The sequence below is a fragment of the Arabidopsis lyrata genome, assembly GCF_000004255.2.
Source record: "Arabidopsis lyrata subsp. lyrata unplaced genomic scaffold ARALYscaffold_6, whole genome shotgun sequence".
In the NCBI taxonomy this organism is placed as follows: domain Eukaryota; kingdom Viridiplantae; phylum Streptophyta; class Magnoliopsida; order Brassicales; family Brassicaceae; genus Arabidopsis; species Arabidopsis lyrata.
This window is the reverse complement of record NW_003302550.1, coordinates 258,485-283,904: the sequence shown is the minus strand read 5'-3', so window position 1 is coordinate 283,904 and position 25,420 is coordinate 258,485. Positions and strand designations below refer to the sequence as shown.

Genomic DNA, 25,420 nt, shown 5'->3' with positions numbered 1-25,420 from the left:
AATATTTGTTCGTTTTAGTCGCTTCAAGATCATAATAAACGGGCCGAGTCTGTTTGATCTTATGAAAATTGACGACAGACAATCACATACACTGAAACAAACAAATCGGGGAGAAAAAACAGAGGATTTGGGTTTTTCCCGTTTAACCCTGAGGTTCCTCCTAGCTTGATTTACAAATGAGCCAATAAGATCCGGTTCCATGTATCGGGCAATCCAGGTAGACACCAATGTATACAATCAGCGTGATGCATAGGATCAGCCCTCTCCTCAGCCGTTAAGATCTTGCCACCTGTCTCGGTGTAAACTGATGTGTGAGCGTCTATGCGATACTCAGAGAGCTGCGTGATGTTGATGACAGTCACGTGCGTGGTCATGTGTTTGATGACGCTTGACACGACTTTCATCATCTGCTTGTTAGAGCCAGTTCCCCAAAACTTCTTATCTTTTATCGGTTTCGTCTCGTTGAAACACTTCGTGCCGTTTGGCTTTCCCCAATCCGCACTTCTGAACGTTTTACATAACACTTTACGTTAATCACAAAGCATTACACTTTAGTTTAACTGGTGCTACTTGGCAATTTAATGTTTACCTAGTATGAGTAGGAGACATGGTCGTGAAGAAGACTCTCGTCTTATTAGGGTCAACGGTAGAGTCAACCCAATTAGCCCATGTCTTGAGCCCTAGCCTGTAAGCCACTGGTGTGTCTAACGCCTCCGCACCACTCTCTCCATTTCCAAACGAACCCCACAGAGCTTTCATGCGGAGACCACTCATCCACCAAACATAAGTGTTGAAAACCAAAATATCCGCTCCTTCCCAAAACTTAGCTCGATCTTTCACTGAGTCCACTTTCACTATCCTTTTCTTCGGATCTGATATCACAGGTATATCTGTGTTTGACTCGACGATATACGGTGCCCAATAGAATTCTATAGTCGCATTGTATTCCTATGAAATCAAGACAAACAGAGGAAAATAAAAATCTAAGCTTTGCTTGTAACACAAGGTACTGTGGTATCTGACCTAACAAGGTTTGCGTTGTAGCGCAAGATACGATCACTGAACGTACCTTTGCTTTAAAGACAAAGTGTTTTCGGCTACGCTTCATTGATTTTTCCGCTTCGGGTATTATTGATTCCACCAAACACACGAATGATTCCCATTGGCTTCGTTGCAAAGAATCTCCGACAAATAGCAGTCTTTTTCCTCTGAGCTTGTTCATAGCTAACTTCGGACTAAATCTGTTTTAACACGAGCAATTAAAGATTATGTCTCAAACCTCTATAACTAGACTTAGCTTTTGCTTATTGTTACCGTGGAATTGTACAGTCATCAGGCTGCCACTCCCATCGAAGGTAATCAGTTTCTGGCTGCCCGTTTTTCATACAAGAGAATTGACGGTCAATGTACGGACATGATTTATCGGTGTAAAGTGGTTCGATTGAGCTATTATAAACCCATTTCCCAGCTGCAACATTACACTCTTCTGGATCGAATTCGAACCTGTCGTCAAGCACTTCTAAAATTTCTGATCTCTCCTTTTGAATTTTCTCCTCTGAAAAACAAGTAAAATTAGAGGAATTTTAGGAGATTACTTGCGTCACAGGGAATAAGCACCAAAACTGGATTAAAAAACAGAGTTTTGAGATTCGTATGTGCTTACTAGGTTTCGAGCTGTTGTCTTTCCTCGGACAAGACTTAAGCTTGAAAAAATATGAAGACGAAGAGGAAGAAGAAGACATCAAGCTGATTCTTTCGGTGTATAAGAGAATGAAGAACATGAAACCACAAAGAACGAGAACAATGATGGAAAGAGGAATCTTGGTTCCTCCTGCTCCTCTGTTAGGAATTAAGAAGCTCATAGTGGCAAATGCGGTAATTTGATGTTGAAAACGTGTCGGATTTTTGGAATTAGAGGGAAAGGTGTTAAGGGAGTGTTGGGATTATATTTGGGAAATTATGGATTGAGTAGGAGTGAAGCTAAAGGCATGTTTGGATGTGTTGCTTCCATCTTTTTCCCAATTTAATAAAGATGTGGTTAGGGAGGTTATGACTTATGATTGGGTTTTGTCTATTGATTAGAATCTGTAAACGTGAAATACACATTGTTATTCATTAGGTCTTTTATATATATATATATATATATATAAAATCTCCAAAATGTCTTCCGTTTAGTTGTATATATTCAATCAAGTAATCTTTATGTTCTGTAAAAATTGAAAAAGTTCATGTTCAATATAGAAAAATTTGAAAAGAATTGGCGTTAGTGATCACAATATATGCAGATTATTATCATCTTTATTCAACTATTGAGTTGTATGTACACACACATTAGTCTCGTTATCTAGAAAAGAAAAAATGACAGTTATACACAAACAAATTTGAATCAAATCAAATTGCATTGAGTCGATTTATTGTTTTCTTTTATACCTAGAACTTTGGTTTCAACTTTCAAGCTTAAACATGTATAGAAACAAACATCTTTGGAAAAAACATAGAGTGACTTACATGACACTTGACACACACGGAAGTTACATAAGAGACTGGTTTACTTGATTAGAAGTGTTAATCAAATCGCTAAACAAATCATCGTTCTTCAAAAGTTGTTTAAGTGTGAGGAGCAGATGGTTAAGAAATTGTTATCTTCGCCGTCGATGTCAGGGTTAAGGAAAAATTATCTTATTATTCAATTTATCAAAGGGCACATGAAAACGAAATAAACAGGCACCAACTAAACAAAAGTTGGTGTTGCTTGTAAAACCAACAATAGTTCCTGTTAGTTGTTTTTAGTATTGATGATAACTAAAACAATTATTAAAGGCAACACACAAATCATTAGGATTCTACTTTCGCAATTAATAATTGCATATGTAGTGGGAATTGTTGCAACATACTTTTCGTCATTAATCTTAGGGTATTTAAGATTATTTTAGACAACGAATAAAAATGGGTTAAATAAAAAATGGAGATGCGGGGTATCGATCCCCGTACCTCTCGCATGCTAAGCGAGCGCTCTACCATCTGAGCTACATCCCCAACGTTGTTTATCATTTCAAATACAGCTATATATAGCTTACTAATTAAAAAGTTATTTCTGTCCATGTTTGGGCTAATAATGAGATTTCGAACATTCTTCCAGATTGAGGCATTCACATCTACGTACAATCCAATAAGGAGTTCGAACAAAATTTGCGTAAACACTGGAAACTACGACGACGAGTGATGTATAAGACAAATGTCATATGGTAAATAACTAAATCTGGAAGAGTTTTTCTCTGGAAACAAAAACACATTTGTTTGGAAAGTCTGTCAGTTGGGTCTTGGCCCAATTGGTTTACCTGGTAGCTAGAAATGCAGGCGGCCTGACTACCCCTGACACTTAGTCGGAAAGCATTCCAAACTCGGGATAGACAGAGTGGTAGCCCGTAAGGGCCTAACCGTTAACACGGTGGACCGGTCCACTATGTAGCACCTTGGTGCGTTTCTACCGGGGCCAACCGGATAGCCGATAGGGTTTATCAAAAAAAAAAAACTAAATCTGAAAGAGTTTCAGTAGCCTCAGAGGAATTCAGTTTTGCAAATTTTGTTCGAATAACTAATAAATAAATGTGTGAGAGCAGAAAAGCTATGACCAACATGAAATTGTGATGACTATTTTTCTTATCAACAAGTTGTAATGTGTTAATATTTCCATTTTACTTATAAAAAGTAAATTAATTTAGCTGCTTAGAAGAAAGAAACACATATGCATAATTGGTCGAGAGTTGAAAGGGAATTAAGGCAAGTCTCTTTGTGGTAATATTTTTCACGCGTGTCAGACATTATTTAGATTTGTCTCTCTGCTTTCGTTGCCTCTTTTTCCGGTGTGAACTAAGCGACCCAAGTATTTTTTCTACTTCACCTTTGAAAATGACGCCACGCAGATAAGATTTTCTCGTGTTTCTTATTTTAAAAAAAAAAAGTTGAAAAAGGAAGAAAAAGGAAAAGTAAAAAAAGAATCTGTAAATATTTTATACTACCATTCTCTTCTTTTTCATTTTACACTTCGAATTTGAATTTGGAATCTTTGATCTTGACGATCATGCCTTACAAATATTTAGATAGTGAAGCTATCAATTTTTTAAAGAAAACTATTTATTTGACATTTATTGAAAACATAACATCTTAATGAATTAAAAGAAGTGATACATTGTGTTACCCGTTGTGCATCTATTATACCAATGATAAAAAAAAAAGCTTTCTAAATGGCCAAAGATAAACAGATAAAACAAGAGGATTTATATAACGAAACAGACTAATCGTGTGTAAATGTAATGATCAGATTAATCATACATTATTAATTCCTTATACTTGGCGACAAAAAATCAATGAAAACCTTAAAGTTTGTTGCTCTAAGCCTCTAATGTTATATACATATGTTTAATAAATAATAAAGCGAACTAGATAGGTTTCGAAGAGACCTTTTGCAACTTTATAATATTCATCTTGTAAAGATCCTGTTTACTATTCGAAAGCTTGATCCCGCCAACTTACATATATGAAATATCTGCTTAAATTTCAATCTTCTATATCTTAAAATGAATTGTTTTACCGCGCAGTACACATTGATAAACAAACTACAAGTTTATTTTTGTTGATCTGTCATTCTTGCTAAATTCATAGTTTTTTTTTTTTAAAATATACTATCGTTAAAAATTCACATTTCAAGTTTGGTTAAAATATACTAACGCCCGACAAAAGCTAAATTCTCATTTTAGTTTAGAATGTGTGTACACTTATCGGTTTGATATAACTATATACATAAGTTACTTCAAAATTCAAGTTTCAACCTGAAATTATACATGTTTGAAAAGTAAATCACATATAATAACATTTTGTTAAAAGCTTGACCATTCTAAATATAAAACTTACGTGAAGGAAAAGATCTCGAAGTTGTTACATGACCTTTATTTTGAATAATTGACGAGGCCATAATTAATTCCTGATTTTTTCAAAAGTATCAAAGTTTCTTTTCTTCCGTTGAGTTTCAAAAAACAGAATCTTTCCAGCATATCACTTTGGATAGAGCTTTTTTTTTTTTTTTTTATTGATCCTGGGTACTTTTTCATTTATATGTTACCAATAATTAATCTATTATATATGTCATAAGATACATATCGATAAGTAATAAAGTGAAATATAATGGTGAAATCATTAATTGAAAACATATTTTATTCATTGCAAAAAAAAAACATAACAGTAACTTTGTTTGATCTTAAAATTTCTGAAGTGACTTAATACGATTGCTTAAATTGAGTGACCAATTAATATAAACTGAATAATAAACGTTTATTAAACCACAATTTCACTTCAAACATCAAAGTTTCACTATACTTTTGTTTTACCATATTGTTTTGCTTTAATTTAATTAGTTGGTGGGTCCTCCTCGCAAATAATGAGAAATTGTCTGTTCTTCTTGTCCTTATAAATACCAAGAACGTGTTTGCACATTTTCACACACACTCCTACTTAAAGCACTATCATCATCACCATCATCATCATCAGCCATCACCATGACCCAACGAGCCAACCCTAAGACCGGCTGCCTCACGGCGGTAGTTCGCCGTCTTCTATGCTCCGGTAGCCAACAAACTCACCCTTCCGACAACATTCTCGACTCTGACGAAACACTCCAACTACTAATCCCTTACGAAGAAATCGAAGAGCCAAAGAAAGAGATCAAAACCGAAACCGAAACCCAAAACGACGACGTCTCTCTTCACCCTCCACCACCACCTCCTCCTCCTCCCAACGTTGTAGCCAAACTCATGGGGCTAGATCATCCTGCACCGGGATCAAAACGGTTCCGGTACTTTGATGATTCCGGTTCGGCTGTCACAAGGAGCAAATCCGTTAACTTCATGGACTACATCCTAAGAGGTCACGAGGAAGAAGAAGAAGATGAAGACGAGAAGGACGGCCAACGTCAGTGCCGGAGAGTCAAAGCTTCCGTTTCTTTCCGTGAGATAGTCCCAACCTCGGCGAGATGGAGCTCTAATAACCAACAAAAGAAACATGATTTCTTGCTTTTGTATCTCGACAAGCTCGACGAGAAGAGGGAACTTGTCGGATCATCGTCTTTTTCGAGGTCTAAAAGGTTCGAGAAGGTTGTAGAAGATTCCAAGAAGCCGCCATTGCCACCTCCGGTGAAGAGGAAGGAGAACGAGAAAGTTGCTAAGAAGTTTAAAGATGAGCCGAGGAAAGTTGCGAGGAAGAAGAAGAGTGAGAATCGAAATGACGTTAACGGAGCCAAGAAAGTTCGTTGGTTTCTTTCTCCGTCTAAGAGTAAGTCTTCGGAAAAGACGGCGCTTTTAGGAGAATCAAAGAATATTCGGGCTGATGAGTTTATCGGAAAAGAGAGTGAGTCGCCGGAGAATAAGTCTAACGCGAGTCCGGTTTCGGTTCTTGATCGAGATCTTTATGATTATCTAATCCTTGACGATGACTACTACTTCTCAGGTGAGTCTACCAAATAATATTATTATATATTTGTCTATTTAAGTTCCATATATATTTTTCAAAAAAAAAAAATTATTTGAAACGTAACCAATTGCTTTTTGAATCTCCTTTGAAATTTTGCCAAAAGGGTAATCTCATGCGAGTAGTTTCCGACTTTAACTGCAAATGAGTTGGTAAAACTTTGGTCATTGGTCAACATTTTAAACTATTTAGTTCACTTTATTTGAAATTTTTTATAGTATTATTCACAATTTTGACCATTATAAGAATTTTCCATAAACGTCGGATAAATCTTATTTGAAAAGTGTTTTAATTTAAACCTTGAACATTTTTCTTGGTTTTACACTTTTACTAGTAAAAAGCTGCGAAAATGAGACTTTATCAACATTTTCAAGAATTTTTATTTTTATTTTCCCGATCATATTTTAAACCTTACTTTAATTTGAAAAATAAAACAGGAGGAGATTCAGAAAGTGCATCGGAGTTGTCAACGAAGCGAGTAGAGACAACAACAACAAAATCTTCATGTTCTTCATCACCAGCAAGAACAAGGACAAGTACCAAGAAAGAAAACAACAACAGCACCAACAATGATTCTGAAGAGACAGAGTTTATCACAAAACTAATGAATATGCTCTCAGATCTGTCTGAAGAAGACATGAAGTCTTCCACTTGGGTTTCTACTTCGTCAACTAAACCCGTTGACTTTACTCAGGTCGAAGATTTTTGTGTCGAATTTGGTCAAGAGATTCTTGACCTTGTTATGGACCAGTTAGTTGATGAACTCTGTATCTAGTTTAAATTCTAAATTATCAGAAATATGTCGTTTTCTAATCTTATAATCCAATTGTTAACCAGAGACTCACAGCAATCGTAATTTTTCATCACTCCATATTTTCTTAAATTGTTATGCCAATATAAGTTATTGACCAAAAACTCATGGTTAACATTTAAGATTATGACTAAAGACTATCATTCACTCGTCTTTTTAAACAGCATGATGCACTCGCTTTAAATATACTGCATACAAATTAATGTACCTATCCAAAACCAAATAAGCACAAGGATAATCTTAATAGTGACTCGATCATAAGAATGAAATTATATTCAAATTCGATATGATGAAATATCAATGCATTATAATTTATAAATATATATATATATATATAGTGGGTCCAAAAACGGTCAAATCGGTTTGCTTCTGAAATATGCAGAGCCCCGTAACTTCGAAATACGTACTGTCTCCTTTATGTCTATTTCACATGCAAATTGTGGTTTCCTTCTAACGTTACTTCTTTGACATATTTTTTGTATTTTTCTGGGTTTTTTTTTGGTTGGGGTTCACATGTAAATTCATGAACATTTTCCCACTCTAATTTATTTAAATTTCGAATTATATGTTTTATTTTAGTTATATAAAAAAAAAACTCATAGGAAAAACGCAAAAGTGATGAATATTGATGGAGGTGCTCGTACTGGTGTTCTCTACGGTTGTAAACAATTGAGCTGACGCGGCGAATTAGTTATACGTGTTTTTAAAAATGAACGCATATATCAGTGTGAACGCGTCATAACACGGTTTCATGTTTTCGGTATTTTATCTGTTGGTAGCTGTGTCTTGCAAGAGAGGAAAAGAATAAAAATAACAAATTCTTTCTTTATACTTACGGAAAATATGTTATGTAATATATGGATCGGATATGATCACAAATAACGCGGTGAATTAATGTGGGACAAATGTGAATTGAAAATTTTGGAACAAAGACTTTTGTTTAATTCTTGTTTATCGCCTGATTAATAGTTAGGAAACATTCGTATTAACAGAATAAAGAAGCTAAAAGTATTAAATCAATTTGCTTTTGGATACCTATAAGATAATTCAAACTAGCATATCTAATTATCTCTACAGTGATAGTTACTTTATGCATATACGTTAACCTATTAAGTAATTTATTAATTCTTAATTTTATCAAAAATAATCGTTAAATTAAATTATATTTAGTACTTAATAGTATAATTGAAGTTTTTACTCGCTCTCTATTATAGATTGAAGGCTCTCTGTTATAGATTGAAGGTTTATTTTTCTTCACCAGGATAATATTTTTCTTTTAGAACAATTAAAACTCATTTAAAACTATAAATTATGAACACAAACAATGGGGAAAACGTTCTGTGAGCTAACAACGAATTCCAATTTAATTTGATGATCAAACTCAAATCAATCCCTAATTCACATCGAATCTAGTTGAGAGCCTCCCGCATCGATGGAGCTTTGATTATAATTCGTAAATCTTATTTCATACCACGATAACATATATCAAAATTTGATAATTTTGTATTTCTTTTTCGAAATTTCAATAGTTTATATAATTAATAAAACAAACATTAATTTAGATATTATCTAAATTGATTTGCCTAACAAATTAACTTATGCTTAAAACAAATAATGAAAAATTAGAAACCTTGATTATGATCATCATTATGATCTCTATTAAGCCTATTAAGCAAAGCATCAATGAGAGAATCTCTCTTCTGAGCCCTAGCTTCTTCTCTCAGGCGTCTCTCTTCCTCTCTCTCCATCCACCTCCTCTCGGCCGCGGCTCTCTCCTCCTCTAGCTCCGCCATTCTTCTCCGCCACTCTTTCTCTCTCTTCTCCCTCTCTATCTCCTTCATCTCCCATGCATCTCTCCATTCCTTCTCCATCTTCACTGTTTGCCTCATAAAATCCTCCAATATATCTTTTAATGTATTACCCGCCGTTTCAGCTTTCATACCACTTGCAACGCCTTTTCCTTTTTTCGCACGTTTTCTTGGATTGGTCGAAGTACTAGTAGTAATCACTTCTGTCTCTTTCTTTTGTGTCTCTACTAAAGACAATAATTCCTCGTTGATGTCTTCATTTGGCTCGTCAACTTCTTCTTCTTCTTCTTCATCAGATGAAAATTGATGATGCTTTCTCTTGGAGGAAGTGCTTGGTTCTGTGGCTTCTGACCACAACATTCTTTGCATTCTTCCTGCGAAAATCGACTGAATCTCATTGTAGAATGGGAACTGCTGCCTAATAGCATCTGGCTCAGAGGTCTCACACGCCTGTCTCATGAATATTCAATATGTTATATATATAGCTCCTACACAAGTATTTGTATGTATATTCATCATGTAAACATGTAATAGTATTAGCCTACGCTAAATATTCTTAGCTAACCAAGTATCTTAATTAACTCGAAATCATAATATCGTATAAACACGTTCATCTATCATATATATAATAAGAAAACAAAAATATGTTCATCTATATCACGTTTCTTTTAGCTTAAAATAAATGTATGTATAGACGTTTTCAACTATCTTCATGTGTTTATCAGTAACGGTTCTTATTAAATCTTCTGCACCGGTTATATAACGGTAATTCATATTTTGTGGCGTATTGTGAACACGATATATATGCTGCTTACTTACCATGTGATTAACGAACAAAAAGAGATATTATGGTATATATGTTACTTACTTACCATGTCATTAACGAACAAAAAGAGATATTATGGTATAACGGATCAAAATGTGAACATAGGCAATATCATGATGAAATCTCACCAATAAACGCGTAAATTTTTATTCTCTAGCTCGTTACCATTAATGGCAGGACAATATCTAAAAAACCTAGGAGATTAGGTTAAGCTCATTAATTGATGTGTATATAATATAGTTTCACCTATACATACACCATAAACTAGGTTTCCAGTTCAGTATGCATACTTTCAGTCTAACAACGCAAACTAGTGATGGAATACATACACATAATTATAGTTAAACAATATAAAATGCTATACTAATAATGATGGATTTACTTGTAATTATCATGATCATACAAAAACATATATAGGTGAATATATAGAGACTATATAGACAATAAATAGTTGAAGGTAACCTTGTATCTGGTGACGAGGTTCTTCCACTTGCTCTTACATTGTTCTGCGCTCCGGACAAAACCCTTGTCGGCCATCTTAGCAGCCACGACTTCCCAAAGAAGCTTATTACGTTTGGTCTCCATGAAAGTCTGATCAAGTTCTTCTCTTATAGCCAAAAGCTCCTTTGTCTCCTCTATGCTCCACTGTGGGATTCTCTGATCACCTCCTCCGCCGGGATCCATCGCCGCCGTCGTGCTTTGCGGCGGCGGAAGCTGTTGCTGTTGGATCAAGTGATGATGAAGCTGATGGTGGTGGTGGTGATGTTGGAAAGGATTACGTCGATCCATTGTTGGAATCGAATTGTCTTTGTGACGTAAAGAGAAATAAGAGGGAGATTAAAAAAAAAAATTTGTTGGGTTACTTAATTATAAATGAAGAGAGGTTTCATTGAAAAAAAGAAGAGAAGACAGAGGAGGATAGAAAAGAGAGAATTTAATTAATTTATAAGGAGGTGTGAAAAGAAGGTGTGAAATCGTCAAGGGACGATAGAAGTGTAGTTTTTTTGTTTTTTTCTCTAATTAAATAATTAAGATGAGGTTTTTTAAAAATTATTGAATATACTAGAAGGTATAAAATTATTTAGTTGAATAAAATACGAACACGAATGACTCTTTTGGTGAAAAAGACACATTTCGTGATTACATTAGAAAATAATAAAGTTTAGAGGATGATAAAGTCTAGATTTAAAGCAGCTAACTAAATAAATCACACTTTTTTCGTACTCTAGAGTTTTGAGATACTGAAAATAAATATATAAAATTATCTTAACTGGAAAATAAAAATCTCAAACAGTTATATGGGTCATTTTTCAAAAAAAAAAAAAACAATTATCGGGGTAACTTGCATCAATTAAATATATAAAAATATCTTATCTAAAAAATCGACTTAATTATAAAAAAATCGAATTACAATTTTTTTTACAAATTGATTATTTATTTGCATCATTCTAACTTCTAAGATGATAGATTTTTTGGCCAAGCAAAGGCTCAACTCAACGGTCTCATAATTATTGTATTGGTAGTTAATAATTTTGTCCCAATACATACAACTTTGCGTTAATATTTCGTCACGCTTACGAGTTACGAGTCACAATCTGATTTTTATTTTTCAATTCTTTTTTCCCCTTATCAAGCCTCGAAATTGAATAATAATTTCTGGATTTTATGGTCAATTGACCCACTAGATTTTCCTCTTTCCATAATTTCTCGTATTTTTCTTTCTGAATATTTTATTTTTTTTAAAATCATCTTAAAAAGGTAACCTAATCCTAATGGTTGACAGAAAAAATATTAAAAAGCTATTGGATCAATATACTTTTTAAGAAGTTAGATCAGCCCAATGTCATAGCTTATAATTAAAAAAATAGTTTCATTGCTCGTTACAGAAGCGTTCCTTGTTGTTAATTATATATTAAGTTTAGTACACATATAACGTTCCTATCAAAATTAAAAAAAGAAGAAGCATTTACTGAAAACAAGACCATTCATTATATGAATTATGATATTAGCTAAATGAATATCTACGAAGATCGTTATATTCGCAGTCGGCACAAAACAAATAATGCGTACGAACAGAGAAAATGTACTCTTCTTGTCAAATGTTTGGATCCAGTGCAATATACAACTGTCAGATTCCCAAAATGTGGTAGTACGTATTTAGAAGCCGCGTCATTGCAATGATATAACAAGTAAATGGTACGGTGAATGGAAACTTTGTAGTAGTAAATTTTATTTGTATCTAAAGAAAGATTCGTCGGGGTTGTATTTTTGGCTCTGATATGTGTAAGTAGTAGTATTAATAAAAAAAAAAAAAAAAAAGTCAGCGTAGTGGTCCAAATTGCGATGAAGCGTGTTGAAAGTAGTAAATCAAAATCTTACATGACATGCACTAGACTTCGCTCCCACCTGTCATCCCACGTGGATTCACACCTTGTTTATTTATACTGAATTAATAGTGTCGACTACTCTAGTGATTGAATCTATAATTTTTCTATTTCTTTGTTCAAAATTTGTGGTCATATTTAAAAGAGAAATTGTGAATGAAATTTTAACATTGTGAGAAAGAAACTGTGAACAAAGGAAAAATTTTCGTCCCAAAAAAAAAAAAAGGAAGAATAATCAATATTTTTTAATTTTATTTAAATGGAATCATATTAGCAGCAACGCGGAGTCCTATTATATTCCACGTGTAAACGCCCACCATATTTGTCGACGTGGACATCTATCTCTCAATATATTTCACTTTTTAAAAGTGTTTTTTTAATTGCTGATGTTTATCCGCTCATACGGCAATTTTGAGAACGAATAGAATTACGCCACCTCATCATCATTTTTCCTAAATTTTTTATTTTTTGCTTAAAGGCTTAAACAAATCAGCCCATTCGTGATTTCGTGTTATTTAGAATTTTTTAGGTGAATGTCGTTAGGGTATCGCTCCGGATTATTCGGAACTGACTGTTAAAAATAAGTTTTACTTTTGCCGTAACTTACACATGCACATGACTTCCATTTTTGAATTTGGAGTATACACTACAACAATACATTGATACAAATACCAAAACCTTACTCGCTATTTGTAATACTGGCTTTGATCAAAGACCATGAAAATGGTTGGTGATATTTCACTTGATTGCAGAAAATCTTCTTGTTCTTGAAAACATTAAAATCTTTAAACTAAACTCAGTGTATAGTTTTGAATCTCTAAATCACACTAATTTATGAATGAATATAACTAATTTGTACGTGGAGATATGCAAGTAATTTACCTCGCCAGAAAAATCAAAGAGGAGCATACTTATTCTGTTTTTTTTTCCTTCTTCTTCTTATTCTATGTCAACATCAGCACGTGAGGGTTGAAAATATTTTTATCAAGGAATTAAACGGGACAAGGTCAAGATTGAAGAAGGTGAGAAAAACGTAGAGATTGGATTTTTTTTAATCAACAAAGAAAAAGGTTCTTCAAATTTCGCTACTATGATTAATCAATTTGACTTGCATTTTGACAAATTGTTAACGTTGATTTAGTCTTTCAAAATCTGTTGACAATGTTTACTATTAAACTAAATATTGAAGCTTTAGCAAAGAGACAACGGTATTAAGGAGAAACTTACTTCACTAGTCGTCAGTCATCACTAAGTAAACGGCATCGTTTCACAATTCCCTTAAAAAACTTTACCAAAATGCAACAAAAAATAAATAAAAAACCCATAAGCACATATTCAGCTTCTAAAAGATTCCAAAAAAGCTAGCAGATTGATACAAAAAAAAAAAAAAAAAACTGAAACGAGATGCTTCAATCTTGGACATTCAAGGTGATAACATCCGCTTGATCCCTGATTTCTGCTCAGTGGTTAGCTTCGAAGGGAACTTGATGCTGAATCTGATTCTCAAGTTTCCTTTTCTTGACGGATCTTTAGGGATCGGCATGCCTTCGCCTTTAACCACCTCTTCGTACGACGGACTGATCACATTGTTTACCGGAACTGTTATGGTTCTTCCGTCAAGAGTAGTGACCTGTGCGGTGTAACCTGTGAGAGCTTCCACTAGAGATATCTTTTGCATCACCACAAGATCATTCCCGTCTCGTTTGAAAACGGGATGCGGTTTCTCGTCTACGATGAAAACGAGATCGGATGGAATGACCCCACGATGCTCGTTACCTTTTTCCAGGAAGGTTATCTTTGTTCCTTTTTTCCAACCGGGTTTGATTTCTATAGTCAAAATCTCCTCAACCGGTGTTGGCCTCCTGCATTGAAGCATAAACAGAGGTTTTACTCAGCGGAAGAACATAGAAAATATAAATTCAGTAACGTCTTCATACTCATGGTGCTGGAAATTACAAAAGTACGAACGAATTTGTTCTTGGACTCGCTCGATATTTGAGATTGCGGAAAGTAGATATTCAAGAGAGCTTAAGCAGACTCTCTAACAAGGATTAGGATCAATCAGATTGAAGAAAAGAGACACCAGTACAATTTGCAGAGAGATTTCCGGTTTCATGAAAAAACAGATGAAGAGAAATATATTAAGCTAAAATCCATAACGAAACTGGTTAACTAGGTCAAGTAATGTCCTGGTTCGCTATAGCTATGGGTTCCTACATTTACATCTATCATTTTAAGTGTCGATAGAGAGCTCAAATACTGAATAAAGGTCACAGAGATCACAAGCTTAGATGCAAACCAAAACATGTTCAAATAAGATGACTCTATAGACTATTATAGCTTTCATAGACTAAAGATTTGGAACCCAAAACAATCAAGAGAGAGTTTAAACTGTCCCTAATCCGAATATAACTACTAAAAGCCACTAAATTCATAAATGGAAAACAAACCCGGTAGAGTCAAGAACATCACGAGAGATCTTCATCTTCTTGGAGACTCCTTTATACAAATCCTCCAAGCTACAAGGCAATTGTCTCTCAATAGGAGCAGATTTCCTTGCAGGAATGGAGGCTTCTCCTCCGGTAGTGGCAGCCCTGAAGGAAGCGAAGATGTCATCGCCATACCTAAAAGAAGGTCCAGCGCGTGAGTCGCTTCCCGTACCAAAAGAAGGCCTTGTGAAACCAAAGAACTCGGAGAAGATGTCATCAGCGCTTCTGGGATTGAACCGGAAAGAAGCTCCGGCGTCTGATCCTCCAGGATAACCACCGGCGCCGGGAGGTGGGGCCGCTTGGTTTAAACCTTCTTCTCCGTATTGCTCGTAGATTGCTCGTTTCTGAGGATCACTCAATACCTAAATCACAAGGAAACTGCATGATTGCTAAAAAAAAGATGGAATTTTGAAAACGAAAAAGTGAAATAGAAAGAGGGAATTGAAGATACATCGTAAGCTTCAGAGATCTGCTTGAATTTAGCTTCGGCTTGTTTTTTGTTGTTAGGGTTCTTATCAGGATGCCATTTCATGGCGAGTTTGCGATAAGCTTTCTTAAGCTCGTCGTCATTAGCACTTCGATCAACTTCAAGAACCTTATAGAAATCAACCCCCATCTGGATTTTATCTCTCTCTCTCACTCAATCTTCTTCTTCTTCACTGGATTTTATTTTATTTAGGGGTCGACGACTCTCTTCGACTTGTTATTATTTTCATTTTCTTCCGGGATTCACATTTTAACCGAACTGAACCGATCCAAAATTGAATTTAATACACTAACCGTTTGTGATTTTAACCGGTAAACTCAGAATTTTTGTTTTCGTTTATTTTCTGCCCAAGAAATAGTGTTTAAAATTTAATGGGCTGGCTGCTTGGTTAAGACTTTGGGTACGCAAACATTTTTTATAAGAAAATTTAAAGCAAAATCAAACTTTTATTAAAGTCTTAACACTAGAAAATAATTTAAGCAACAACAACACAATCGCTACTCTATAAAGAAATCTCTAACTAAATTCTACAAAATTCATTTGGGAAAATATTATAATACACCGAACGAAGATTTCCTGTCCTGATTCATTTGCTTCATTCACTCTTCTTCTCCCACAGAGAAGTAGCAGCAGCCTGAATCTCAAAGAATCTCTCCTTTTCTCTCAAGTCACAGAATGTCACACTCACTCTTCTTCTTCATCTTCTTCAGAAGATTCTTTTGATTTCTCAATTTCTGTCACCTCGTTTCCCGAGGTTGCTGTGTCGTCTATCTTCTCATCATCATCATCATCACCATCACCCTGTGTCTGGCTTGACGCTTGAGGATCTGATGTCTGAGTATGGCTCGTTGGTGCTGGAACACTCGAGTCTGACACTTGAGGGGTCTGACTCATTTCAGACTGGCCAGTACCAATAGGACTGCTTTGTGACTGACCCATTTCAGACCGTCCCGCACCTATGGGACTGCTCTGAGACTCACTCATTTCAGATCGTCCCATATCTATGGGACTGTTCTGAGGCTGACTCATTTCAGGACGGCCCGTATCTATGGGACTGTTCTGAGGCTGACTCATTTCAGACCGGCCCGTATCCATGGGACTGTTCTGAGACTGACTCATTTCAGGCAGGCCAGGACCTATGGGATTGCTTTGAGACTGACTGGCAACTACCTGACTGGGTTCCTGGTGATCTACTTGAGAGTCACTCAATGGCACATAAACTTGCTGAGACTGGCTCGTTTGCTGTGACTCGCTTGCTTGCTGTTGCTCCTGTTCCTGACTCGTTTGTGTCTCATTCGCTTGCACTTGGCTCGTTTGTGTTCCTTGAGAATCAGGGACAAGTCCAAGAACAGCCAATGTAGACCTACCAACAAAAATGTTTCATATCTCCGTGATCAGCAAATGGATTTCAAATAGCTGAACTTGTTTATTTAGAACTGAATTCATGGAAACTTGAAAGAGGAAAGGTCACCTTGGAAGTGAAGACTGAATCTCAGGCTGGCTGGCATGTGCGGTTAGCGGAGCTCTTAAGGCCGGGATTTTAGTCAATGCATTTCCCAGTTGAGGTGGAGGAAGCTGAATGAAAGGAATGTCAGAGATAAAACCCCCCAATTGTGGAAGACACGATTAAACAAGGGTCACAGTTTCAACACTGCTTTTCGATCGATGAGTACAGGTCATTTGACAACTGTGGAAGAGATTTAATAATCGCACCTGTAGTAAGACCTTGTATGATTGAGGCTGTGTTGTCTGTGTACATTTCAAAAACCCAACCCACAGTTTCGGATTTTTCCATATCTGAGGCATACATATAGAGAGAGCCACAGTTTTATTTCCAACACACAGTCAATCATAAGAATGGACAATAGAGAGAGCATAACGTTTCAAGACCATTACAGACCTGTTTGCTAACGAGACGAGAAAGGATCTTCAGGATGAAGTCCGACTATTAGAATATCGAGTTAAAGAGATTATTCAGAGAATATTCAATTGGGATTGAAAAAAGAGAAGTGATAAGTTTGTTACCAGAGCTGGAAAAGCACCGATAGCTTGTAAAACTGTACGCATGAATAACATTGGCAGTGGAATTTGCTGGACCTGCAGCCAAAAACTCACCAATGAGAAAAAATGTCCGGAAAGAAAAGAAATCAAAACATGAATAGGAGAACAACTCGGTAAGATGGAGATTGTTATATACCAGTTGATTCAGAACGCCGGCTAAAACCTGTTGAGTGAATGTCTGCCTCTGTGCAAAACAGGTATTGCATGCATCTGTGACCTGATAAGAGCATTAACAAATAAGATTTAGGGAAGCAACCTCGGTGTTGATGGTAAAACAGGTGGCGGAGATCTCCTAATTGTTCATCAAAGCTATATTCTTTGTGTATTAATAAGGAAATGGTCGAGATATACCTGTTTAAGTGGTATTCCATCTCTTGCTGGGTCAATGCTATGGATAGCAATTAAAACTTCAGATGGAGAAAGCACTGGGCCAGACTGAGATGATCCCTAAGAACCAAATTCCAGAGTGAGCAGATCAAACTTAACTCAAAAGCCAGAGGTAAGAAATGAATAAGATACCTGCAGCACACGAGAGAGTGCAACTTGAAATTTCTCCATAGGAAGATTCACCATATGGGGAAAAATACGTAGAACCTGATCGAGAGACAAGTTTAGAAAATAAGAAAACTATAACCCAATGAGTCAATAGAAGGGAAAAATGTAGGAAAGAATTTACATTGTCTCTAGGCAGGAATGGCAAAATTGGGAAAAGAATTTCTACATCCTGTAGTCCCATAAAAAGTTCAAACCCAAGAAAAAATTAGAGAAGAATTAGCTTATAGTTATGCTATTAACGAGTTTTCAATAAACATTCCATCGTCTTCACCTTTATTCTTGTATCAAACAACTTTCGTATAGTAAGTATCAATTCTGAAGAAGGCGTGGGCCCCTCGGTGAGGGTTTGAAGAACCTGTCATAAAGGAAGAACAATAAGGAAATAGTAAAAGCACATACCACTATTTACAGTATAGAAGAAAGTGTTAAGAATGATAAAAACCTGCATTAGAAGGTTCTCACTCCCAGTTGGTGGGTCTGCTATAATTTTAAGAAGCTCAGAGGATGAGCCCATAGTACGAACTAGTATTGGGATTTGAAGATGAATAGCCTACACAAAATAAACAATGAGATAAACACCGGAGAAGAGGATATACTGATATTATAAAACTTCTTAACTCTGGGCTCCAGTCTTACCTGCTTAACAGGATCTGATGCATTCTTGTAAATACTGAACACATGAACAAAAAGGGAGTGCTTCTGCAAATCAAAGACACATAGAAGCTAAAAGTTTTAGCAAAATTATGCCACATGAAGGCTAGATTAATCATTAGTCGAAGAATGGTAAAAATTCCCAAGACCTTTGTACAGAGAGCAAAATAGAGTGACAAGCAGCGTTGAGCTTCAGTAACTGAAGTTGATGATGTTGCTTCGGAGGGCGTCTCCATACCCGTACCACTGATAACGTGCTGTGGTTTATTTGGTGGACTTTTCAGATCAAGATCCTTCTAAAAGAGAAACGAAAACTTCTGGTCACATATTTTTTATGCAGTGTTCATAGTAATCATAAAGCAAATATAAATGCATATACAACTACAAAAATAAATTGCTTTGGAATAAGCGAGCACCTTGTTACAATCATCAATCCGTGTTTCAGCATCTCCTCTCTCTGAAGAAATGCAACTTACGACGGAAAATAGCCTATCCTTTGCAAACTCCTCAATCTGTTGTGTAATGAATGATAAAGAATAGAGCTTGTTTGCCACCTGTAAAATGACCCACAATTATTGAAGTGGTAACACATCAGCGGAAGGATACATTAATTAAATCGCAGGTTTTACAGAAACATACCAGGCGGATTGCTTTCATGCGAATCTCTTCCAAATGATGAACAGCACTCTTTCAAAAGGAAAAAAAAAAGGAAATTTAGTGAGAGCCCCATAAACAAAAAGAAGAATATTACAGCCTTGACAATATGAAACTGTCAAATGCTGATAAGAGAAAATGAAAAAAGGGTCAGAAAAGGAAGGAGAAAGAACCACAAGCACAATGCTGGAATAAAAAAAAAAAACTGAAATGTTAATGATGAAATTAAAGCTGCACCAAAGAAAAGGGAATCGGCAAAGGGGTGAGATAGAAGGAACCTGCAAAGCTATATTCAGGCAGTCATTCCGGATTCCAGGTCTCATTAAAATCAGGCTCCAAACAGCACTGAGACCTTGAGTAACACGGTCTCCATATTGTAAATCCTTCTCAACTTCTTCACTACTTCCAGGACAGCAAAACGATTCCAACAGCTTCAGAACTGATTTTGGCAGATGTGGAGAATCTCCAAGCAATTTACTTAAAGATTTGTCAGATGGTGGAAAAGAATCTCTTAGTGCTTCAGCCTAAAAGGTAAAAATGTTTTCTGAGATTCCCTGGTGAAAAGTTGACTCAGATGCAAACAAAATTGAATGCTTACCACAGTCAGCAAGAAACTTTCATATGCCGATGCAGCAGTAGTTGAAGAGAAGAAATCTTGTTCAGCTTCTGCCTCCCCGTATAGCCTGTAAAGAACCCGCACAGTCAACTCATGTCCCTGAAAAAATAAGAAAGGATAAATCGTTAAATGACTTTTGAATCAATTAGGGATGTCATCCAACATTAGAGTAAGATATTCTAGAGTCGAGCCAGTTCGAAACCTATCAAATTAGAAAATATACTAGGATAGAAAGAGAAAGTCAGAAACTAAAATCACTATCTCTAGCAAAAGGATTTCATTACCAAAATTGGACCCTTTGATGCTACCAAAACAGTAAGCGTGTATCACAAATACATAGGAATCACTAATCTAATTGTTCAACCTTCAAGTCATGAATACAAATTCTCACCTCATGATTCAAATAATCTGAGAGAACGTGCTCCTGTAATATTTTCCAAGGGTCTAACTCTGAAGGAAACTGCAAAAAAAAAGAAGGCAAATGTATAGGTATAAAACAGGAAAGTATGGCACTCTGAAGGCAATTGTGAGACAGAATGCCGTCGTACTTCAAACAAACATCTTGCCAACTAGGATGCATTTGATAGCTATAAAACAGGAAAGTATAAACAGCCATAGAAATCAAACATAATACAGTGGTAACAAGGGCTCCTAATACCACAAAGGCTCTTAGAGTAGAGGCAAGTGAGGTAAGAATCATGCAGAGGCCGATATGTTCATATTTATCAAATTTCACAAAAACTTATGAAGAGTAATAAATCACAAGCTGAACTAGGAGAGAGCCAGAAGAGGCCCGTCTCCTTGGAAATGTCAAAAAAATATAGTTTCGAAATTCACCTCAACTCCTAAATGAGCAAGAAGAGAAAAGCGGAGTTGTGAGCCACCAGACATTGATATTTGCTTATATGCTTCAACAATGCGCAAAAACACTAGCTTTTGTAAACTGTCTTTCTCTTCATCAGAAAGGTCGACAACAGGTGCTGATATCTTAGGCAAGACAAACTGAGGCGCAGAAGCAACTGAAGTTGCCGTTGACAAAACCAAGCTGGTAGAACCTGTGCCAACCGCCTTTGGACTAAATTCCTCCGACTTATCCACAGACATTGAGGGAATTACATCGACAAGAAGTTTTCCACTGAAACTCGCATTTTGATTTTTGCTTGCAGCCTCCATATTCGTAGAACTCAATACATTAGTAACAAGGGCTCCTGATACATCATGTTGAGCAGAAGATTCCAGTCCAGGTATTCCACTTTCTCTTTTCCTTATGTAATGCACATTTTGTAGAGACACAGTATTGCTTTCTTCATTTTCTGGAAAAGAGGAAGCTAATAAGCCAGGTGGAGTTCTTGCATCTTCAGCTGGAAACATTTGCTGGTCCACATGAACAGAATAGACTTCCTCATCTTCCTGTTATTGGTGAGATTTTAGTATACAATACAATCTTAAAGACGAGAAGGTAAAACAAGGAGCATAAATGACAAGCAATAAAATATAAAACAGATAGAAATACTTAATCAAGCAAAGAGCACCCATACATTGTGAGGATTTATCAGGGCAGCAATTGGTGGGAATGCGGTTGACAGTGAAAGGACACCCGCTACAAATGATGGTGGATATTTGATTTGTGCATCACTGCCAACTATACACATGTTCATCACCAACTCATCGGTGCCATCAGCATAAGAAGAACCATTTGGTGGAATATTATGCATATTAGCCATCACAACATCAGTAAGTAAATCCGCCGAAATACTTGAAATAAGAATCTCCAAAGATCCAATTGCTTTTTCACCCTGAGAAACCAAGGTTCCAAACAAACCAACTAGCTGCTGAGTAGGTCCAGTATCACTCACTCCTCTGCTATCACTTGGTCCGGTCAAGGTAGAAGCAACCCGAGGTAGAGAGCCACCATCATTACCATTTAATCCGTCAATGGATTCTTCTGACACAGAAGGTGTTATTCTTGCACGTTTTCCATCCGAAGCATCTCCATTTAGATCAATATTGTATTCTGATCCAGATCTTTTCCTACTTAAGTTACTTTCTGCAACATCAGAACTTGCACAGAGAGGATTCTCTTCCATTGATACCTGTAATTAAAAGTTCTTGGCTTTTATATCTGTATTCAATAAACATAACCAAAAAAAAAACCGGAGAGACGCATGCACACACAACGATAAACATACGAGGAACAAATTACTTTGGTATCCTCTACACTATCTTTGTCCTGAATGCTTCCGTTAGTCTTGTAAAAGAGATCTTTCGCTTTGGCTGCCCGACCTCCACCTTCTATCTCTTTAAGAGCACTGATCAACCGGTCCTTCCACTGGAGAAAATTGACAGCATACGGAAAATTGCATTTAGCTACGAAAATCAACTCCATGGAGAATACACCATCACAAAATTTATAAGAATGGGTTATACCACTAATAGTTGATTAGCAATGATAGGATAGCAAGTAAGACAGATCAGCATAGTACACATTACCCATTACATCCGAGCCGTAAACTATTGGGAAAATTAAATACATAGCATGGAACTATGGTCGTTTAGTTGCACTGACAATGTATACCAGCTCAGCATAATGAAAAAAATCTATAATATAAAATAACAGTGAACTAAATCATTGTAGGTAACTAAAACAAAATAATACCGGTGCAGCAGCGGGATGTGTACATTTCAAGCAGGAGAGAAATACAGTCTTCAAGGCAAGATTTGCTGCTGCAGCATGCACTCCTTTGAGAAAGCTTAGGGGATCCAAACTCAGTAGAACAGGTAGAATTCGTCCGCAGTATGCAGGACGTTTCTTTGCAACTGATGAAAGACTGTAGAAGAAACAGAATCAAAATGAAACGGAAATCATGAAACATAAGACAAGCTTACATGACATTCTGGATCCCCATCTACACAATTCACAATGAAAGAGTACCGGCAGATTACCAAACACAGTTTTCCCTTAAATATTAGTAACTGCGTGTGAGGACCAAAGCATATTTTTACACTTACCCCGTTCTAATCACAGGAACTTCGTCCTTACTAGATTGGATGCTCTACAGTCAAAGTCAAATCTAAGTTTTTCATCCATGTTCTGATTATAAAGATTTTCTAGACAAAAATGAACCAAATTGAAAGTAATAGAAGCAAACATATACAGCTATCTTTTTATGAATAAGATAATTTTGCAGGCACTCTTTCCAAGCTTCAAACTGATTCAACAATACCAAAATAAACTGCGCATATAGATGCACTTAAAAACAACTCACCTATTAATGAGAACAATAATCGTAGAGCTATTTAGAGATTTTGCTGCAGGGTGCCTAAGCTGATCAAGCAGTAAACCCAATTTCTGGCTGGCCTCAATCGACAAGTCTCCAATTTTCAAAACAGGATGACCACCACGGAGAATAGATATATTAAAATCTGCTTCAATTCCTTCAGGACAGGTAACTAGATTGTATAAGCAACTAGTTTCTAATAAGATACTAATAAAACAACAAATTCTAGTTTCACGAATTGAGCGGATAGATCCATAAAGGTTTACCTTCATGAGGAGTATACAAGAGAATAAGCGCTTCCACAAATTTCATAGCGCATAATTTTACACCACTATTTCCTTGCTAATATACAGGTCAAAAGAAAAAATACAATCAGATAAGAAAGACAACCCAACGGGGAATTAGAGAAAGCATTAATTCCCACCTTGAAAGCCAATGAGCATATTTCATCCTTGAACTTAATCACCCATGTCCACGAAGATTCAAGAAGATCATTCAACTCACTAGAATGCAAACCCTGGAAGCCAAATAGCAATAAGCACATCAAATAAGAAGGGATTTACATACCAAATGCAGGAAGAACAGGTCACAGAACCTAAAAAAACAAAAACAAGAAAACAACCTGAACTGCCACTCTTTCGAGGGTGGAACGAAATAAATCAACTCCACAAGCAATGACCTGCCTCGCCACAGCTGGTGTCTCATCTTCGAGAGACTTAATTAAAAGCGGTACTATTTCAGGTAATAATTCCACATATTTCAATCCAACTTCACCAAGTATCCTGCATTTGAAATAGCATCAGAGGTTCAGCGAGTTATTCAAATTTCCTAGGTCAAGAGAGGAACACGTCCTTGATTATACTAGTCGCAAAGGAATCCTTCAGCAAGCTAATGAGAGTAAGACAGACACTAAACCATCACTGCCTGAAGTGAGATGTTGTCCAGGATTAAGAGTAAGTAATTATACAAAGGCAAGAAATAATGCATCATTAGGGTGGCTAGAGACGGTAATTACAAAAATACAGGATTCACAAAGACCATGAATCAACAATTTCATCATTTATAAGAACTCTGAAATTGATTTATATCTGTGTAGTTACAAACAAATCCGAAAAATTTCAGAAACTCCAGCATTGAAATCACCAGAACAAGAATAAAACTAATCACCAGGAAAGGGTTACAGATTATACAATAGCGGAGCTTACTCGGCGACAAACTTGCGGACAGCACCGAATTGATCGGAGAGAAGATCGAAAAGGTGAGGAAGCAGCTCGGTGGGAAAAACGGATTCGTCCTTTCGCAAATCCCGGCGCAAATAGCGCAAGCGTTGTAGTTTCGGAGGCAATTCTGTGGCTGATTTGGCGGAACTTGCGAGACCTTCAAGCCTTTCTCTTGAATACGAAGCCATGATTCCAACCATAATATTAGGTTTCAAACAATCGATAATACTAATACACTAGTGCCCAGAGCTTCGATGGATATGCATCTCTCTTTTTCTTCTCTTCTATAGCATAGGGTTTAGAGACAAGGACGATGGAGATTCGTTTTATTTCTGATATGAACACAATTGAACTGATTTTCATTTTTGAGGACTGATAAATAGCTCCACGGCGTCGTTTCGATAAATTAAGAAATTGTACAATGGTCCCTCATAATTGATATTATATTAGATAAGTCTCCCATAATTAGTGAATTAATTAAAAAGCCATTGGGGAATAAGAATGGGCCGATGTGGGCCTATCTTCATTGATATTTCAATGACTTTATCCGTGTTTTGTGGTCTTCTTAGTGGAGTCTTTTCGGACAAAATGTGAGTGGGGTGCATCAAATTGCAATTACTACAATTTGGTTTAAGTTCTGTTTGATTTGGTTGTTCTCGGTTAACAGAATTAAACAGTTAGTATGAGCATGAGAACATTTTGAAGTAATGCTCTCTGGATAAATTGGATCCGGCAAAGCCAAGAGCTTAGAGGCTGAAGAGAAGGGGATATATATATACTCTCGTATCCCTAAGTCATGGTGTTGTGTAAGACTTCAAGAACTCAGTTTTGAAGTAAAGATCTGAAATCCCATAGCTAGAAGAGTCCCATGGGTTTTCAAAGCTAAAAGACTCTTATGGATTTTCAAAGCTAGAAGAGTGAGTCCCATGGATTTTCAAAGCTAGAAGAGTCCCATGAACTCTCTCCTTTACTAATCACACATTAACAAAGCATTTCACATAAACCAATTTAGAATGCAATCATAGCTGCAAAGAACCCCCATAAACCATAATCCTCAAATC

The 25,420-nt window shown here is 36.3% G+C and overlaps 5 protein-coding genes and 1 non-coding gene across 7 annotated transcripts; 1 reads left to right on the top strand and 5 right to left on the bottom strand.

The window, feature by feature from the left end:
* Positions 1 to 12: 12 nt before the first annotated feature.
* LOC9309083 (protein trichome birefringence-like 3) lies at positions 13 to 2,061 on the bottom strand. Its single transcript, XM_002870880.2, has 5 exons — positions 1,664 to 2,061; positions 1,315 to 1,555; positions 1,070 to 1,241; positions 590 to 948; positions 13 to 504 (listed from the first exon to the last, which is right to left on the bottom strand). The coding sequence occupies exons 1-5, from the start codon at positions 1,860 to 1,862 to the stop codon at positions 171 to 173; spliced, it is 1,305 nt and encodes a 434-aa protein (XP_002870926.1). The 5' UTR covers positions 1,863 to 2,061; the 3' UTR covers positions 13 to 170.
* A 902-nt stretch (positions 2,062 to 2,963) lies between these two features.
* Positions 2,964 to 3,036, bottom strand: TRNAA-AGC. The gene has a single exon. It is a non-coding gene; the product is annotated as a tRNA-Ala (tRNA).
* Positions 3,037 to 5,428: 2,392 nt separating this feature from the next.
* LOC9306996 lies at positions 5,429 to 7,392 on the top strand. Its single transcript, XM_002872968.2, has 2 exons — positions 5,429 to 6,498; positions 6,957 to 7,392. Exons 1-2 carry the CDS (start codon positions 5,553 to 5,555, stop codon positions 7,292 to 7,294), a joined length of 1,284 nt encoding a protein of 427 aa, XP_002873014.1. The 5' UTR covers positions 5,429 to 5,552; the 3' UTR covers positions 7,295 to 7,392.
* Positions 7,393 to 8,846: 1,454 nt separating this feature from the next.
* LOC9306995 (trihelix transcription factor GT-3a) lies at positions 8,847 to 11,026 on the bottom strand. Its single transcript, XM_021020192.1, has 2 exons — positions 10,427 to 11,026; positions 8,847 to 9,588 (listed from the first exon to the last, which is right to left on the bottom strand). Exons 1-2 carry the CDS (start codon positions 10,751 to 10,753, stop codon positions 8,953 to 8,955), a joined length of 963 nt encoding a protein of 320 aa, XP_020875851.1. The 5' UTR covers positions 10,754 to 11,026; the 3' UTR covers positions 8,847 to 8,952.
* Positions 11,027 to 13,559: 2,533 nt separating this feature from the next.
* LOC9306994 (dnaJ homolog subfamily B member 1) lies at positions 13,560 to 15,591 on the bottom strand. The gene is made up of 3 exons (XM_021023035.1): positions 15,289 to 15,591; positions 14,799 to 15,199; positions 13,560 to 14,210 (listed from the first exon to the last, which is right to left on the bottom strand). Exons 1-3 carry the CDS (start codon positions 15,451 to 15,453, stop codon positions 13,772 to 13,774), a joined length of 1,005 nt encoding a protein of 334 aa, XP_020878694.1. The 5' UTR covers positions 15,454 to 15,591; the 3' UTR covers positions 13,560 to 13,771.
* A 159-nt stretch (positions 15,592 to 15,750) lies between these two features.
* On the bottom strand, positions 15,751 to 24,711 carry LOC9306993. 2 transcript variants are annotated; one of them, XM_021023034.1, is made up of 27 exons: positions 24,345 to 24,711; positions 23,762 to 23,921; positions 23,564 to 23,656; positions 23,406 to 23,481; positions 23,128 to 23,296; positions 22,518 to 22,689; positions 22,065 to 22,190; positions 21,400 to 21,954; positions 20,699 to 21,271; positions 20,253 to 20,321; positions 19,844 to 19,960; positions 19,524 to 19,769; positions 19,231 to 19,278; positions 19,008 to 19,145; positions 18,741 to 18,884; positions 18,577 to 18,639; positions 18,383 to 18,490; positions 18,212 to 18,295; positions 18,062 to 18,109; positions 17,905 to 17,979; positions 17,737 to 17,832; positions 17,522 to 17,602; positions 17,350 to 17,421; positions 17,225 to 17,269; positions 17,038 to 17,121; positions 16,796 to 16,899; positions 15,751 to 16,687 (listed from the first exon to the last, which is right to left on the bottom strand). In XM_021023034.1, the coding sequence occupies exons 1-27, from the start codon at positions 24,557 to 24,559 to the stop codon at positions 16,009 to 16,011; spliced, it is 4,440 nt and encodes a 1,479-aa protein (XP_020878693.1). In that variant the 5' UTR covers positions 24,560 to 24,711; the 3' UTR covers positions 15,751 to 16,008. The 2 variants fall into 2 exon arrangements, with proteins under 2 accessions (XP_020878693.1, XP_020878692.1); XM_021023033.1 differs by having other exon boundaries at positions 18,741 to 18,887; positions 24,345 to 24,710.
* Between the last annotated feature and the right edge of the window lie 709 nt (positions 24,712 to 25,420).

Bases quoted from the DNA above. Each gene is read 5' to 3' on its own strand.
- LOC9309083 (XM_002870880.2), bottom strand. From the start codon at position 1,862: ATGAGCTTCTTAATTCCTAACAGAGGAGCAGGAGGAACCAAGATTCCT. The intron at 1,242-1,314 runs GTAACAATAAGC...GTGTTAAAACAG, and splicing joins GATGACTGTACAATTCCACG to ATTTAGTCCGAAGTTAGCTA. The intron at 949-1,069 runs GTACGTTCAGTG...TTGATTTCATAG, and splicing joins ACTTTGTCTTTAAAGCAAAG to GAATACAATGCGACTATAGA.
- LOC9306996 (XM_002872968.2), top strand. From the start codon at position 5,553: ATGACCCAACGAGCCAACCCTAAGACCGGCTGCCTCACGGCGGTAGTT. The intron at 6,499-6,956 runs GTGAGTCTACCA...AAAATAAAACAG, and splicing joins CGATGACTACTACTTCTCAG to GAGGAGATTCAGAAAGTGCA.
- LOC9306995 (XM_021020192.1), bottom strand. From the start codon at position 10,753: ATGGATCGACGTAATCCTTTCCAACATCACCACCACCACCATCAGCTT. The intron at 9,589-10,426 runs GTTACCTTCAAC...TTCATGAGACAG, and splicing joins ACCTCGTCACCAGATACAAG to GCGTGTGAGACCTCTGAGCC.
- LOC9306994 (XM_021023035.1), bottom strand. From the start codon at position 15,453: ATGGGGGTTGATTTCTATAAGGTTCTTGAAGTTGATCGAAGTGCTAAT. The intron at 15,200-15,288 runs GTATCTTCAATT...CTTGTGATTTAG, and splicing joins AGATCTCTGAAGCTTACGAT to GTATTGAGTGATCCTCAGAA. The intron at 14,211-14,798 runs GTTTGTTTTCCA...GCTTCAATGCAG, and splicing joins GATGTTCTTGACTCTACCGG to GAGGCCAACACCGGTTGAGG.
- LOC9306993 (XM_021023033.1), bottom strand. From the start codon at position 24,559: ATGGTTGGAATCATGGCTTCGTATTCAAGAGAAAGGCTTGAAGGTCTC. The intron at 21,955-22,064 runs GTAATTTGTTCC...TTTTAATTACAG, and splicing joins ATAGTGTAGAGGATACCAAA to GTATCAATGGAAGAGAATCC. The intron at 18,888-19,007 runs GTGCTCGCTTAT...TTTCTCTTTTAG, and splicing joins GGATTGATGATTGTAACAAG to AAGGATCTTGATCTGAAAAG.